Source organism: Oratosquilla oratoria, chromosome 38 (genome assembly GCF_046742065.1).
Source record: "Oratosquilla oratoria isolate Oo_2021 chromosome 38, ASM4674206v1, whole genome shotgun sequence".
NCBI lineage: Eukaryota > Metazoa > Arthropoda > Malacostraca > Stomatopoda > Squillidae > Oratosquilla > Oratosquilla oratoria.
Genome location: NC_134814.1, coordinates 26200038 through 26218090, shown reverse-complemented (window position 1 = coordinate 26218090; position 18053 = coordinate 26200038). Strand labels below are relative to the sequence as shown.

Genomic DNA, 18053 nt, shown 5'->3' with positions numbered 1-18053 from the left:
TACAAGTTCAAAGAAGATTTTTTTTTTCTAACTCAAAAACTCTGCCAAAGATTAACATTTGATTTAAAAATGCTCAGTTTGTCTGACAAGCTTACAAAGTCAACGTTTTTTATAGTGCATTATAACCATTCTCAAACATTAGCACCAGTTACCTCCATGTGAAGTCAAGCAGGCAAGAGCCCACAAAAGGAATAGCAAAATGCACAATCAGTTTTATTCTTGAAGGCCAGTCCTTACAAATGGTTAACTCTGAAAAATCTGAGCCAACTCATCTAAGAACTCAGACTGAAATTTCGGTGATCAAATGAAGCAGGAATTTATGGGACAACGAAATTTGTGAAGCCCTTTCTTGACTGATGACCAGCCAGCTCCTGTCACCTTGGTTACTTCCACTATGAAAGACCACATCTCCTGCAAGCCCTCTCTGTTCACACAGTGTGGCTTTGTCAATATTGCATCATATCAACATGTGCATTAAATTACAAAATATAATAAACCCTCTGTTGATAATTGCTCTCAATCATTAACATGTGCTTTGACAATAAAAAAATAATTTCATACTTAATCATTATGTACACTCAGGCCAGTAAGCTAAAAGAACCTTTTGATTGCAGCCTCTTCACAAGGCCAATACTCTTGAGATTAGTAGAAATAAGGTTGCCTTCTTGCTGTGCACTTGTCCTGAGTGAGTATAGGCTGAGGATAGGCCAGTACAGGGTGAGGGTTGACCAGTACAGGCCTGACTGGGGCTCAATGGCCATTTCGTCACCACAGAAAGACTCTAGGATGACGGACTAGAAAGCACTGCCATGGTCATTAGGCTTTCCATGCCCTTGACCACAAGCCCCTTTACTGGCTATTTCCAACACTAGCCCAATTTTTTTTTCTTTTATATATTTTTTATTTATTTATTTATTTTTTTCTTATAAATCCAAAACCATGATGATAGCTGGACACAAACATTCTGCGTGCAAAGCTTCACCTGTACCATCAAGGCAATTCCCTCTTGCTTCTGCTTCAGCCTCGTGGCCAGTTGCCAGGGCACATAGACCCCAGACCAGCTGGGTATGGTGCAGTAGCAGCTGCGGTTCTGTTCCACCAAAATAAATGTTGGAACACCATTGTGGTTGCTGCTGCTACTGCTGCTGCTGCTACTACTTCCAGTTTGGGCTCCACTGTGTGTGTTATCATCTAGCAGGAAACAGCAGAATCTCCAGCCAACAGGGACAGCTCGTTATGAACTGCCTTGAGTACTTAGGACCCCACCCTTTGGCAAAAGAGATTCGCACTGAATTGGTGTCGATGGGCCCCTCATGTAGAAGGTCTGGATCTGGTGGAAGCTTCTTAAACTTTTGTGCTTTCTCATAGTCGAAAATATTGAGGGTGTAGCCGGGTAAAAGTTTGTGGACGGTGAAGCGGGAGTGAGGAGCCACATCCAGCGTAGGGGAATGGATGAACAAGGGCACATCAGATCGGTTGTAAACCCAAACACCATCCACTTCCTGGCTTAACACCAACCCTGGAAAATAAACAAACACCTATCAAAACCAATATCCATACTATCAGGTAGTGTACTATAGTTTTAAAAACAATACATAACTGATACATAACAGAACATGCAATACATGATTCCTGTGCAACTTTATATGCTCACCTAAACCAATCTTGTCTCGGGTTCTTTTTATTGGGTCCGTGGGCGGAGTTTGAGCTTGTGTGGCCAGGGTAGCAAGGGAGAGACCATCACCATGTGGAGTATCCCCAAGGATGTTCAGAGTGGGTGTGCGGACTGGGTATAGCCGACCTACTCTATTCCGCTCTTCCCAGTATGCAACCTGGCACCACGGGCTTACACCTGCACAAAAGAAGTATGGTATTAGTGACATATGAATTTTGTTATTAACTATGATACTAATATATGAGAAACTAAGTTAACTAAAATTTGAAAGCATCTGGTTATTACCTCTCTCACTTAATGTTACATCAACCCTGTTTGACTTCTCCCAGTGTATGTGTGTGTATGAGAACTTGCACAAAAATATAACTTGCAAACAAAATACATGTAATGTGGCCTACTCAATTCTGCATTTTGATTTTCACAATGCTCACTAGTACTGTGCTTGAGAATTCGAAGCTCAAGGTAAGCAAATTGATAGGGATATACTATTTTAGTAAGAACCATATGTATAGCTTAGCCCTACAAAATCAAGCATACAGCTTCACAGTTTTCAGACAACTGCAGGGTTGGAAAGCAGTGGGTGATGTGAAGGCAGTCTCATTACAAAACTGACTGCTCTCCAATGACTATCCACACTGCAAGAATTTCCTCACCATAGTGCCAAGCTAAACAATTACTCATGGCTACAAGTTCTGCCAACTCGGTCTGTTGCCACAAAATGAATGATGACAAGTGAAAACTCAAGATATATTTAAACAATTGGTATAATGAAAAAAAGAAATGCATTAGCTTCCACAATTTGTTCATGTTCGCTTTTATATGGTGTCTTCAAATATTCAAATATTGATTTTTATTACTTTTTATGACTGGCATAAAAATGTGGATGAACTGTGTCTTGCTGCATTGCTTCCTACCCAAGGCAATGGGCAGGATACAGGGATGACCTGTCATCCATGAGGAGCTAAGATGAGAGGGAGGAAAGGGTAGTAGATGGGAGTGGAATGGGTATATGCCTTTTGACTTTGATACCTCCCTTGTAAGGGAGAAAGCCTTTGGTATATAGGTAGACGATTTTTTTTTTTTTTTTTTTTTTTTACTCTAACCACTAATGTTGTTTTATCTCCTTTGGGAAATAGAAGCAATGGGAAAGTGACACTTCTAGTAAAAGATAAATTAATCGCAGAACCAATTATAGTATTGCAATCTGAGATCATCCAGTCATGTACTCCTGCATTATCTGGGGTTGCTTGTAGCAGTGAATGGATTGGATGTTCAGGTGAATGATATGAGTAAAGGAAGTGAGTAGATGTCTGGGTATAATGAGAAGCAGTATGATAAATAGGAAGAGTATTTAGGGATGAGTAATTGTGTCCATGGTGTGGACTTGGATTCTGAGGGAGAGAGGAAAAAAATTAATAGCCAATGTATTTTGAGATTAGGTGTTTAAACAATAAGAAAAGTGTCCAGAACAGAGTGAGAAATGTGAAGGTGATGCAGAGAATGGGAGAGGGAAGAAAGCTGTTGGATTGGGTCGAACTGAGAATGCTGAGATGGTCTGGCTATATGGACATAATAAACAAGAAAAGACTAGCAAAGAAAGTGTGGAAGGCAGAGGTGGATGGAATGTGGTCAAATGGGAGATAAAGAATATGATGGATTGATGGAGGCTTTCGGTAGACATAGTAGGTCTGCTTTAGCAGGGAAGAGACAATGAAAAAGATTTGACGAAAGTAGTCGGTGGATGAAGGGATGATGCGAATCAAGATAATGATGTTCTCATCCACTCCATGGATATACTGAGAGTGGATGAAAAGAGGGTCATGACTATATGTTGTAATGGTGAAAATCGGTTCTAGTGTCGTGAGGTGCCAACGCTGGGGAACTACGTTCGCGTCTCTCTCACGGCATAAAAAATTCCACTACGTAAATGCAAGCCGTTACTATCCCCCTTCAGCAAGTTGATGGAGCAATAAGTGTGTGGTGCAAGGTCGCGTCATTACCCAGAGATCAGACTGTGAGCTCTGAAGCTCTCATCCGACAGTGTAATGTCTGTCGACCACGAGTGTGGCATATGGTCCAAGACCATGGTGAATCACCCGCAGAACTTGGTTTTGGCACCAGCAGTGTTCCTAATATACGTCCACGACATGATGGATGGATGGAACAAATAGTTACGCCAACCTATTCGCAGACGACGCCAAGATCATGAAAGGCGTAAAAATGAGGAAGATTGCAAATTGCCCTAGGAAGATCTAGACAAGATTTATTATTGGAACAGACAGTGGGAAAATAATTATATTGCGAAAAAATGCAACATTGTTGGAAATAGATAAATGTAAGAGAGAAAAGTGATTAAATTATGTAGTGGAAGACAATAATGAAATCAAAAGAGGAAAAGGACGAAGTAGTCTGTAGTAATTCCTTTCTTACTTAGTTACTGAGATTACGTACTACATGTATAATAAATGAGTATTACATATACAATAAAGGAGAGTTACGTATTCAATAAATATACGCAATAACTAAGTAAGAAAGGAATTACTACAAGTCTTAGTTATGAAATAACCATCACCTGAAACGTATATTAACAAAATAACGGAAGTTGATCATCAATTGAGTAAAATTCTCTATCCACGAAGAAGAAGGAAAAAAAAAAAGAATATTATCCACCCTAAATTGGAATAAACTAAATCAGTCCACGCGGACAACATAAACCTAATTTAAGTAAAGATGGATTATTATAGAAACAGCTACGGGACCCCAGCAGATATACACACACACTACATAGACGAGGACATGGAAAAAATACTTAGAAAACCTGATTCGATCCAGATTGGAGTAAGCAGGATGTGGGAACCACAGCAAATGAAAGAAATACGGGAATTTTCAAGGAGCAGCAACTAATGTTTCTTAGCCTAACTGTCGACATTAGAAGCGGGGTTATATATAAAAAAATGGATACAATAATGAAAATAGATCAAAATGAAGTCTTCTTTATATGGGATGAAATAAACTTGAAAAGATGAGATGTTTAAGTTGAGAAGATAAGAAGTTTGAAGGATGTTAAGAAATAGTTTTCCTATAGATTCATCGATCCCACACGTACACTGCATTAAAGAATCTAAAGTTAATTTTGACCAATGAGTACAGAGAGATGGGAGTACGGCAGCATAACGCTTATCCTGGGTGAATGTATGTATGCACACACGTCTAAAGTTTATGGCTAAACCAGCCTCCATGGTTCAAGTATGCAAGTTTCTTTTGATTCGGGCCCAATGCGTCGCCACAGAAAGACCCTGACGCCGTCGACGACGCCGATATCTTAACTTTGGACTTACTGCAATTACAGAGGCCCCGAAGTCAAATAAACAGCAAAACCCTACTGCAGGCCACAAATGCACACGAACGCGCGTGCTGTACACAATGTGTGAAAAGGAATCGGCTGCGAATAGAATTTATGATTTCTTGAACTCCCCCCCATCACCCCCACCCCCCGTCTGCAACAGCGCGCATATAGTGACTTTCTTTCTCCGCATCCACGTGCAACATGACATTTCTTCCCATAATTGCTCGAGCACTATCCAAGGACAACACTCTCGCATCAGTCGACCCGTGCTAAAAATGCGTACTACAAACTAAAAACTGGTTTAAAAAAAAAAAGGCTAAATAATTGAAATAAACGTAAGTCAAATTACAGCGCATTCGATACAGTAACGTCAGCATCACCACCATATGACCAGCACCATCAACGCATGACCACCATCACTGTCAACACATAACCTCCACCACACCATCATCACCACCACCACCACCCCGACTACCTGGCGCCAGTATTCCCTGCCAGATGTAGGAAGAGTCGTCACAGCACCTCAAACCACTACCACATCACCACCACTACCACCACCACCACCATCACCGACATACCAGCAACCATGACAACCATGCACGCATATCCACCATAACCACAGTTCGTAGAGTAACCAACAACGAGCTAACTGAGCAGGCAGACAAGAGTTAAATATCCACATCTCGATGTTGGTTACACAACTAACATGAAGCTTTGCCCCCGCCGTCTCGTCTATAAGTCGGCTGATATACACAACTATCGCCTGTGCACTAACTATGCAGCCGGGACTAAGGGAGCAACTATTCAAGGACTACTGGGCCAACGGTGAACCCAAAAATAGTTCTTTAGACGTTGACAACTACGCCAAGTTTATATACACCTACCTACCTACCTACCCCGGCATCGCCGTCTTCTTCTGCTCTTGGCAAATAATTTTTCTTCGGTTTCTACACCACCACAAGTTACTGTTACTAATAACTAAAACGATTAATAACGACTTTTTCGCGACCGTTGGATACTAGATGCTGACCATGATGGTTATGGTGTGTTGATGAATGTGCCGGTTAAAACCATGAACTACCATAGCTCCCTTCATATCTCTCCCTAATTCCCCATCCCCCCTTCTCCCCCCCTAACCACTCCAACGAGACAACAGATGGGTCGTCTACGTTTAGCTAACGTCGACAGAGCAAAGAAGATACTCACTTCAGTCAGTCAGTCAGTAAGTAAACCTGCTTTTCCACAGCAACCACGACCTCTCCACCCCTCCCTGTCTCCCTACTCGACCCAAGTGCGAAGGAAAACTTCCTCAGGCAACAAGCTAAACACCAGTCACGACAAAGAGAGAGAGAGAGAGGATGTTGCATGTCTGTAACATGGGTGAGATTTGGTGGGGGTGGGGGAGAGGGACGTATATGGAAAGCTGGGTGGTTCCGGGTGGGATGCGGGTGACGTTGGGTATGTCGTGGGTGATTGGAGAGGATCAGGTGACGGAGAGATAGATAGATAGATAGACAGAGGTGTGAATCTTGTGGACAAGTTCAACAACCTACATACGATAAAATGTCACAAAACACACACACACACACACACACACACACACACACACACACACACAACACACAAACACACACACATGCACATAAACATACACACACGTTTGCCCTCCAGACAATAACAGCATCGCTTACCCTGTCTGCTCCTGTACTCCCCCCCCTCTCTCTCTCTCGCAGTTCACGGTATCTCATGGTTGTTAGGAGCCATGGAAATTGTAGCTGCGACCAGGAAGTGGGGAAAACCCACTGTCGCCACCATTACCACAGTATCATCATCGTCGCCATAAGCTTAAGCGACTATTCGAAGTACAGTGATGAACAAAAGACGCGACGACATCGAGTCTCAGAACTGTAGGTTGTAATCCCATGTCAATGGTGGTGATGGAGGTGGAGGTAATGATGATGATAATGATGACAACAATAACGGGGATGATAACAATGACAGCACTGATGTCATCGATGATAATGATGATTATGATGACGATGACAATGATGATAATGATGCAACGGCGACGGCGGCGACGGCGACAAGATCGCTCCGGAAGCGGCGCTCCGGACTTTGGCGCCAGAAGACCGGACCGCGCGGAAACACACTCACTTGACGAATGGCAAGCGTCAAGCAGTGCGGACGGAAAGCGGGTGTTAAGCGTGAAGGACGTGTTATTTTTTTTCTTCTATTTATTCTTCATATTATATATATACATATATATATATATATATATATATATATATATATATATATATATATAATATATTTATATATACATATATAATATTTATATATATAATATATATATATATATTTATATGATATAATATATATATATATATATATATATATATATGTATTTATATATATATATATATTATATATATATATATATATATATATATATATATCCTTAAAATTGGCAGTTTGCCGACAGTTTGCAAAACAGGGGCATGTTTAACATCTCGCCTCACATTATTCTAAACCACTCCTTTGTGGACATTTCGCCCACGGACGTTTGGGCCAGCATTCTCATCCTTTCCAAGTGTCCATTCCCCCCCCTTCTCCTCCTCCTCCTCCTCCTCTTCCTTCCCCCCTTTTCTCTCCCCGTTCCCTCCTTTCCCCTTATTTAATCTCAAGCATTTGTATCTCAACTTGTACTTGAAAAAGCTGTAATAAGCGAAACGTCGTACAAATAAAGGCTCCGTCCTCATATGGTGTTTATCTCGTCATATATATATATATATATATATTTATATATATATATATATAATATATATATATATATATATGTATTTATATATATATATATACATATTTATATGTGTATATATATATATATATAAATATATATATATTATACACACACACACACACATTACTTCCGTATGATGGGCTAATTTTTTGTTTTACTTTTTTCATATTCACGGAGCGGTGGGGGTTTTCTCCGGTTGATTAAAATCACCTGGCGACACTTAACTCATTCTGTCTAATATTAGACTTAGTAACCATGTATTGAGCGCTGACACTATCGGTTGATTTAAGAGAAGGTTAGATAACTTTATGGTTGGGGATGACAGGTAGTAAGGGACTTGGAACTGCCTGGTGTAGGCCTTATGGTCTCTTGCAGTCTTCTTCAATCTTTAATTAGCTGAGAATCGAGGGAGAGTGTAGCCCGAACCTTTCTTCCACACGAATAAAATCGCCTGCAGCCAGCCAAAACTGACGTGAGAGAGGTTTGCAGGAGTGACGTGGCTTTCGTATCGGAGAGCACCTCAATGTTTTTATTCATGCGGATACCAGGCTTTTTCATTCGCTTCTGGGGCACCTTCTTCTAGATGCTGTGACCTAACAAAGTCATTCGATTGGTGACCAAACTAGGTCATGTACTAGGGCAGATTCGAACCATGACCTTCCAAGATATGAGATGAGTGCTATGACCACTAAACCACACCGTCCCCCAGACCTCCTAACACCCCCACCCTTCCACCCCCGAATCTAGAATTAAAAGTGACTTGGGGGGGGCGATAAATTAGGCTTAGTGAGGGTGTGGGTGAGGGGGGAGGGGGTGTCTAGATGTTGAGACTAAATTGATACAGATTATTCTTAATTTAGATATTGTGGGAGAGGGCAAGAAAGTTAGCCAGAAAAGGAAAATGGGAGAAAGAGTGAGTGTGTTACTGACTGGACGCCGTGAGATGGGAAGCGTGGAAGAGAAAGACCAGACAGGAGGTGGAATGATGAGATAGAGAAGTCCAGACAGGAGGTGGAATGATGAGATAGAGAAGTTTGCAGGAGTGACGTGGCAGATGTTGGGAGAGGCCTGTGTTCAGCAGTGGATTGACTGATTGACAGATTGATTCCAAGGCCCTGTTCACACTAACGGTTCTCGGTACCGCATAGTCAAGGAAAAATTGCGCGGTTGTGTGTGAATGCCTCCACTGACTTACATTGTAATGGAACCGCAGCAGTTGAAACCACTAGTGTGAACAGGACCTAAAACTAAGTCTTAAGCAAATAGCTTTGTCATTTTAAGACAAATAAAATGATACGACGTCTGGAAGGGGAGAGGCGTTTTCAACTATCATGCCAAATCACCTCGCTTTGCGAATAAATGATAATCATTAAACGATCAAATAAATAGAAAACGGGGTGTGGAGGGCTCAGTTATACACAAGTGGGGACTTCACTACGTGCAAAAACTGATGGAAACTTACACGTGTGAAGGTGGTAATCAAGTGTAAACTGTTCTTGATGGGACGGGGGGTTAGCCTATGTCAAATGTATTAAAGTATTGACTGGGGTGGGGGTGAGGGGGTAAGGGTGTGTGGAGTGCCAGCTGTCGCCAAATGTGGATAAGGTCAGATGTACAGTTTGTGTGTGTGTGTGTGTGTGTGTGTGTGTGTGTGTGTGTGTGTGTGTGTGTGTGTGTGTGTGTGTGTGTGTGTGTGTGTGTGTGTGTGTGTGTGTGTGTGTGTGTGTGTGTGTGTGATAGATAAATAGATAGGTACATAAACTAAGAGAGAGAGAGAGAGAGAGAGAGAGAGAGAGAGAGAGAGAGAGAGAGAGAGAGAGAGAGAGAGAGAGAGAGAGAGAGACAGAGGAGAGACAGAGGAGAGCGTTAGATATGGAGGCCAGGAGACATTCCGGCGTCAGATATGGAGGAGGACGAGAGTTCAATGTGGAGGAGGAGGGAGGGATCAAAGGTGGAGGAAAGATGACCATCAAGTGTGGAGGGCGACAGTGTGGCGAGCGTCGAATCCGGAAAAAAGAGAGAGAGGGGGGGGGAGGAGGGAAAGAGAGGGAGAGAGGAGGAGACAAAGTGAGAAGGGGAGAGAAAGAGAGAAGGAGAAAGAGGGGGAGACAAAGAGAGAAGGGGAGAGAAAGAGAGAAGGGGAGAGAAAGAGAGAAGGAGAAAGAGGGGGAGACAAAGAGAGAGAGGGAAGACAAAGAGAGAGAGGGAGAGACAAATAGAGAGAGAGAGAGAGAGAGAGAGAGAGAGAGAGAGAGAGAGAGAGAGAGAGAGAGAGAGAGAGAGAGAGAGAGAGGGGGGAGACAAAGAGAGAGTGGGAGACAATGAGAGAGGGGAAGAGAGAGAGAGAGGGGAAGACAAAGAGAGAGGGGTGAGACAATGAGAGAGAGAGAGAGAGAGAGAGAGAGAGAGAGAGAGAGAGAGAGAGAGAGAGAGAGAGAGAGAGAGAGAAATTGGGGGGGTCAAGTGATACTGCCTCTTCTTCATAGGCACTTGTAAGTACCCCACATTCTACCCCTCTTGTACATAACGGCAATTCCTGAGTACCCCCTTCACCCCAGTACGCGTTATGAAATACGCATGCATGCGCGTACGAGATGCGTAATTCGTAGCGTACGCGTAACGAGCAGTGTCTACATTCAGACCTTAAAAAAATCGATAATACGAAACTGAGGTCATAATTGAGGTCAAGTAGGCAGTTTAGTGACGCCGTCAGTCATTTCCACATCCTCCTCCTCCTCCCCTCCCTCCACCAGTTCATTAACCAAGCTCTGTGTGGAATGTCTTAGCACAAAAGGGGTCTCGGTTGATAAACCAATTGATTAAACAAATGCGTAAACAAAATAATAATATGAATGAAAAATAATTAAGAAAATTACATTACTACTACTATTACTACTACCAACTACTCACCACAGCTACCACTACTGCACCAATCATCACGAATCATTTAGATTAACCACCAACTTACCACATAGCTAAGATCACCATTCCATGATACATTATGAATATAAAATGACGAAGTCGACGACGACGAAGATGACGACGACGACCTAACCAACACTAACCCCCCCCCCCCCCCGGTCCCTCTGTCTCCGTCACCTCTCGCCATGAGATGTCTCCAGATAGGATCAACTCGCCCTTGGTCTCCGTGTCTCTGCATCTCCAACCTTCGCGTGTTTACGTCTCTTCTCCTAAGCCTCCCCCCACCCCATCACCCACTCCCTACCGGGTCCGCTCGCCACTGGGCGCCACAGCCTATCCAAGTCTCTCTCTCTCTCTCTCTCTCTCTCTCTCTCTCTCTCTCTCTCTCTCTCTCTCTCTCATGATATATCATAATGGTAAAGCATGCCGGAAAGACACCTTTCGGTGCAAAGCGAGGTATGGTACTAAAACAAACAAGTAAATGAATAAACAAATTTATAAATAAAATCCCAAAGATGCAAATAGGCGAGCAAACAGGGGCCAGACACCACAGCATCCTGCTTAGGTGTTTATCCAAGGGGTCGGATACCTTTGAATTTGCACTACATTCCATTTCCTCTATTTCCATTTTCTTTGACTCAGTCGGCGATTTTGTTTCTACCTACTTTCACGTTAAATCCTCATGCAGTTTGACCTTGGTATGTATGTATGTATGTATGTATGTATGTATGTATGTATGTATGTATGTATGTATGTATGTGTATATATATATATATATATATATATTCAGTTTTGCTATCTTTATATTAGTTTTGTCGTCTTGATCTGCCATGAGTATGCGTATTTTTAGAGAAAATAGGTTAAAATGTTTTGGGCGGTTTTCGTATGATTTTTTCAGCATACAGTGTTCGTATTTTGACTCATGAAAGATTTATCACACTGGGCCATTTTTCCTCCGACTGTTGGAGCAGATTTGCGGCCCACAGCTTTCGGGGAGAAAACTCATATGCTGGAGGAATACAATTTTCATCCAGCATATCAAATTGTGATTTTACAGCTGAAATAGTGCTGAAGGTAGGCGGTACCGCCGATTAATCGGAGGTTGGAGAAAAAATAGCCCAGTGTGATAACGCCTTCAAGATCCCTATGTACTCAGGGATAATATATATATATATATATTTATATATATATATATATATATATATATATATATATATATATATATATATATATATGTATTTTCAAAATCCATAGGCTGTGTCGTAGTTAGAGATAACCAACTTGTAAAACTGTAGAAAGTTAGCAGCGCAAAAGCGTTTACTTGTGTAACTGTGCTGGTTGGCATTTACCTGCTCTGCAAGCTATGTTTGCACCATTTTCCCCGAGGGCTGATTTCTATCTATCTCTCTCTCTCTCTCTCTCCCGTCCTCTCCCTTTCCTCCAACTCCCTCTCACCATTATATTTTCTCTTCTTTGCTCTCTCTTCGTCTTCCCATTTTTTCCTCTCTGTTCTGTGTATATGTTCTTCCCTCTCTCTCTCTCTCTCTCTCCCACTTCTTCAGTTACCCCTCTCCCTCTTGCCTCTCCACGTTGCATATTCTTTGTTCCTTCCTCTTAACCAAATATTCTCTCTCTCTCTCTCTCTCTCTCTCTCTCTCCCGAGCGTCCCCTACGCCCCCTTTCCGGCCCCCCACCCCCAACCCTCGACATCCCTTACTCGACGTAAGTCTCCCCTTCGTCGCGTCGCCTCCAAGTCTGACCGGAGGAGGAAGAGGAGGAGGAGGAGGAGGAGAAGGAGGAGGAGGAGGAGGAGGAGGAAGAGGGGTGGGGAGAGGAGGAGGAAGAGGAGGAGAGTTCCCTTCAAGTCAACTGGAAGTTCCTCGCTCGAGTCGACTTGAGCCTCTCTGCGCTACTTTTGACCTTCTGGTCTTCTTTCCCGCCATCCTTCTCTTTTTTCCCGCCATCTATACCCTCCTTCCCGCCATCCACACCCATCTTTCCCAGCCATCCACTCCCTTTTTCCCGCCATCCACACCCTCCTTCCCGCCATCCGCCTTCTCTTTCCGCCACACAACCTACATTTCCCGCCACGCACTTCCCGCGGCGAGACAACCGACAAGATACTGGCTGTCGCCCAGCCGACTAGAATCGTCATTACCATCGCAGTCGGCGCCTGGGGGACGGGGGAGGGGAAGGAGGAGGATGTCGACAAGTTTCCTTTTTTTTTTTTTCATTTTTCCTTTTCTTTTGAGATCCTGAGGTGTTAATTTCGGGTAAGGGGACGTGCGTGGCAGTTCCGTGTGAGTGGAGTGGGGAAGGGGGAGGAAGAGGAAAAGGGAGAGGGCGAAAGGTATGGAAAAAGGGAAGGGGAAAGAGCAGGAGGGGGGAGGGGAGTTAACACGCTGGGCTGAGGTCGCCCTGTGGAGGTGTGATATTCACCAGTTAATTAACAACCTTTGCCTTGAGTACTAGGACATCCTGGTGGGAGGGGGATCGGCACCAATTCTGTGATTCACGGAGGGCACCCGAAATTGTCCCACAAGATGCACCAGAACTCTGTAAACTTCCTTCTTCATGTATTAATACAAGCCATTTACAAAAATCGTTCTGGTAACATAGGAACTCTTAGTACTACAGATCGTAAGTGCCCATCTTCTGATTTTTTTTTTTTTTTTTTTTTTTTTTGAGGTGCTAATGCGTTTCAAGGAGCAACACAGGAATGTCCTGATAGTGGAAAAGAGGGTTTTACATGAATGTCGAGAGGGGGAGAGGAGGAGAGGGGGAAAGTACATTAAGATGTGTGTGTGTGTGTGTGTGTGTGTGTGTGTGTGTGTGTGTGTGTGTGTGTGTGTGTGTGTGTGTGTGTACCTAGTTGTATTTTACGGGAAGGAAAGCTATGCTCGTGGTGTCCCGTCTTCATATCTTGTTTTATCTAGACTGTTTTTATATTCATGTATCGTTTTTGCACACACCACATTCTTATCTAACTTGTTCCAAACGTCTATTACCCTGTGGGGAGTGAGTGAGTGTGTGTGTGTGTGTGTGTGTGTGTGTGTGTGTGTGTGTGTGTGTGTGTGTGTGTGTGTGTGTGTGTGTGTGTGTGTGTGTGTGTGTGTGTGTGTGTGTGTGCGTGCGTGCGTGTGCGTGTGTTACAAGTTGCACCTACAGTTCCGGGAGAGGTCGCCATTTGTTCGGAACTTTGAAGACTCGCTTCCGGACCAGTTAACTATCCGGACTCTCTGTTCCCGGAACGCGGAAGGCGAGATGGCATCTCCTGTCCCGGACGTGAGAGCGGGAACAGATGCCCCCCCGGTTCCCGGTGTACGTGCCGTTTCCCGTATCCGGGATATGACAAGCGCGCCTGTTGTCTCGTGCCGGGGGAATGTGGGTATCCCACACAAGATCGCGGCAACGTGGCGGCCTCTAGCGAGCTGGGATTTTGAGCATCACGCGCGCGCGCGCGCGCGCGTGTGTGTGTGTGTGTGTATTTACCTAGTTGTATTCTACGGGAAGGGGAGCTATGCTCGTGGTGTCCCGTCTTCATATCTCATTTTGTCTAGCCTGTTCTTATCGTGTATCGTTTTTGCACACACATTTTCATCAAACTTTGTGTGTGTGTGTGTGTGTGTGTGTGTGTGTGTGTGTGTGTGTGTGTGTGTGTGTGTGTGTGTGTGTGTGTGTGTGTGTCTGTGTGTTGGGAGTGTCTCAAGTTAGCTGGTCTATATCTAAACTATACTATACCTCGTTATGATCCACAAAACCAGTTTAACGTAACTTACACGGTAATACTAAAGTCGCCGAACAACTAACTAGTTTAGGCTAACTGAGTTACTCGTGAACAATGCAAGCCAAAGATGAACTTAACCGAGCTAGGTTAAACTCTTCCATGTCATGTTCACAAACTGGCTGGGTTGGATGAGGTTTTCTGAAAGGAGAGAGGCACGAGGTGGTGGGGGAGGGAGGGAGGGAGGGAGGGAGGGAGGGAGGATATAATCCGGCTGGGATGCAAACGTGTCATCTGGGGGAGGGGAGATGGGGGGAGCATAAACTGGCTGGGATGAAAGGCGTCGTCCAGGACGGAGGGGGTGGTAGGGGTGGGGGGAAGGGGGTGTTATAAGCTGGCTCCGACCTAATGCGTCCTGGCGCCAGGAGGCTGCTTCGTCGTCAACGACGTAGCCGTCGCCGTCGTCATCATCGCCGTCGTCGTCGTCGCCGTGGCTATGGTTAAGTGGACGAGGGAGAGGGTGAGGAAAGAAGGTCGCCTTTTCTGTCAGTATCTTGGCTTGATGAAGTGAATAAAAACAACGACTTCGAAGTCTAGGTTTTGGCGCCCCAGAAGCGGCACTGGAAGAGGGGGAGGGGAGGGGGGTGGGAGGGGGAGGCACTGGCACCTACCAGGACCGTCTGGACGGCTGCCTACGTCAGCCACAGGAACTTGTCGGCAGGGCTGGCGTCAGTATGGGGACTACCGTCTGAAGAAGGGAAATGGATGGAGAACAAGTGAGCGCCTCGAAAGTAAACAGCCAGAGGTTTGAGGCGATCGTAGAGTGGTTTGGTTGTACGCACGCACGCACGCACACACACACACACACACACACACACACACACACACACACACACACACACACACACACACACACAAGCATTAAAAGAATGCTTTAATCAGCGTGAAATTGAAACACAAACAACCATGTGACGAATTCATACGACAGTTTTCCAAGTCTTTGTTTGTCCGCGGGAAACCTAAGAGATGCCCCGTACAAAGGCGAAGTATAAGTCCGCCAAATGTTGTTAATCACTTTTTTTTTTTTTTTTTTTTTTTTTTTTTTTTTGTATGGTCATCGTCCCCGCCAATGGGCAGACTGCCTGAATCGAGGTCAAGGAAGTACGACCCCAAGAGACCTGACGGAAGAGAGGTAACTGTTGTCTGTTGTTAGTGAAAGAGGTGCGGAGGCGGGGGGGGTGGATGGTGGAGGGAGTGCGGTGGTGGAAAGGGAAGTGGGGGAGGATAACGGGGAGAGACGGAGTGTGTACGGGAGTGGGGGGGGTCAAGTCTTCCCGCTCCACGTCAGTGTTTGAGCCGAGGCGGGAAACAAAGTCATAAGGGCGTCATCAGGGCACCACAAGGCCCAGCAGCCAGCACCCTGGGTCACGGTGGCGCCAGCGGAGGAGGCCGCGAGACGGGAGGGAGGGGTGAGGAGGAGGAGGAGGAGGAAAAGTAGAGGTGGGAGGAGGAGGGAGGAGGAGGACTGACACTATCTCGCAAGAGTGACATCCGTGTACCTGGGCGGCAGTGAATCTTGAGGCCTCTCCCTGCCCCTCTCCCCCTGTCCCCTCCCCCTCTCGGCGCCCGCCTGAAGGCCGTCCCGCCCCGCCCCGGCGCCCGCCTGAAGTCGTCTTGGCGCCCGTCTGAAGCCCCCCCCACCCGATCACCCCCTCTCCCGTCCCTACGTGAATGGAACAACGAGATGACACATTTGGCAACAAGTCGCGTTCCTTCCGTCCTGCCCTGGCGCCGACCGTCGCCACGCGTCGGCGCCAGGGCGTAACGCTGGCATCTATGGCGCCGCCTGCCATTACTTGGAGGTCACTCTGTCATACCGTACATTTCTTCCTATGGGCGCCAAGAACGGGGAGGCGCCGTTCACGTGGGAGGGACGGGTGTGCACATGCGGCCTACACACACACACACTCACACACACACACATACACACACACACACACACACACACACACACACACACACACAAGCAATATGTAAACATGCTATTCCTGTGATAATTTCCCATAGACTAGGGCTTTTACGTCCACACATAACTCACTGGTGAAGCACTTCGCGTTAGTACTGAATCACTAACAGACTGGATAAAGGTGAAAATTCCGGTCGCAGTTAAGAGCCTCTTGGTGTAAACTACTCACTCATTTCTCATGGCATACTCCCATCCCAATCATTAATATCTCCCTTCACCCATCATCATCATTATCATCACCCCCAATCTCATCCCCAACTCCAATATACCCTTGTCCTAGTTACTTTGTCACGGAAAGGAGGTGCAGCCCCGAGAGGCTGACATTCAGTCTGGATTTCCTTCATCTTTAGGTGTTATCATACTGGGATATTTTTCCTCCAACCTCCAATTAATCGGTGCTATCGCCCACCTCCAGAACTTTTTCCGCCGTAAAATCACTTTGGCAAACTATTTTGTTTTCTCATCAGAAATACATAGAATGTCATTTGATATGCTGCTGGAGGAAAATGATCTTCCTCCAACATATCAGATTCCTTCCCGAAAGCTGCACATCTGCTCCAACAGTTGGAGGGGGAATATCCCAGTGTGATAACGCTTTTATGGGGCTAATAAACGAAGACGACCACTCCCCCTACTACTACCACTACTACTGCTACTGCTACTACTACTACAAGCCGGTAGCTTAGAAACACAAACAAGAATCAACTTGTTCTTCCCAAGATATTCTACGAGAGGGTAAGAATATCGTTGCCGGCCGCTCTGGGGCTGCGGGCTTCTTGAAGCAACAATTATCATTATCAATATTAATACTGATATTAGCATTTATGTTTCAACATTAATATTGACATTAATAACTATGATATCATTATTATCACCGTCATCATCATGATTATTATTATTGTTATTATTATTATTATTATTAATAATATTATTATCAGTTATTATTATTATTATAGTTATCATTGTTATTATTATTATTATTATTATCATTATTATTATTATTATTATTATCATCATCATCATCATCACCATCACTAGTCCCCAAGTTCTTCCAACTAAATAGCACCGTCCGGGCTTGGGAAGAACAAAAGAGAACAAAAACCCTGAACATACCTATCTAATTTCCAAAACATGTTCATTGTTTTGAAATGTACGCTCACTTTGACATAATACTATAGAGCAATGAGTTACCGCATACCAACAGTAACCAGTAGAAGGCAACTGCACGCTAGTGTGTCCGTCCGCGATTGTATGCTTTGACGAACAAAGGATTTTGGCTACCTTCCTTATAAGGTGGAATTAAGATCTTACCACCATATCCACCTGGAGACGTTTCGCTCTGACCTCACACCAATCCTCTCTTCTCGCCTCTCCTCTCTCTACTCTCTCTGCCATGTTTTTTTTTCCCTCGGTCATGCGAAAATGAACGATGTGTTCGCAGACACACACAGAACATAACGCGTTTATTCCATTATGTTTCGTATTGTTTCGTATCTGTGGGCTCTCTCTTCGAATTTCTGAAGGCAATTTGAACACTTGTATATATTTTTGGACGCTAAC

At 44.6% G+C, this 18053-nt stretch overlaps 1 protein-coding gene across 1 annotated transcript in view; it reads right to left on the bottom strand.

Moving 5' to 3' along the window:
* Positions 1-877: 877 nt before the first annotated feature.
* Positions 878-18053, bottom strand: part of Dad (Daughters against dpp) — a 169906-nt gene continuing 152730 nt past the window's right edge. Inside the window, exons 4-5 of the mRNA XM_076176149.1 lie at positions 1655-1852; positions 878-1519 (exon numbers count right to left, since the gene is read on the bottom strand). Coding sequence (XP_076032264.1) covers positions 1188-1519; positions 1655-1852 — 530 coding nt within the window. The 3' untranslated portion in view covers positions 878-1187. The remainder of the gene's footprint in view (positions 1520-1654; positions 1853-18053) is intronic.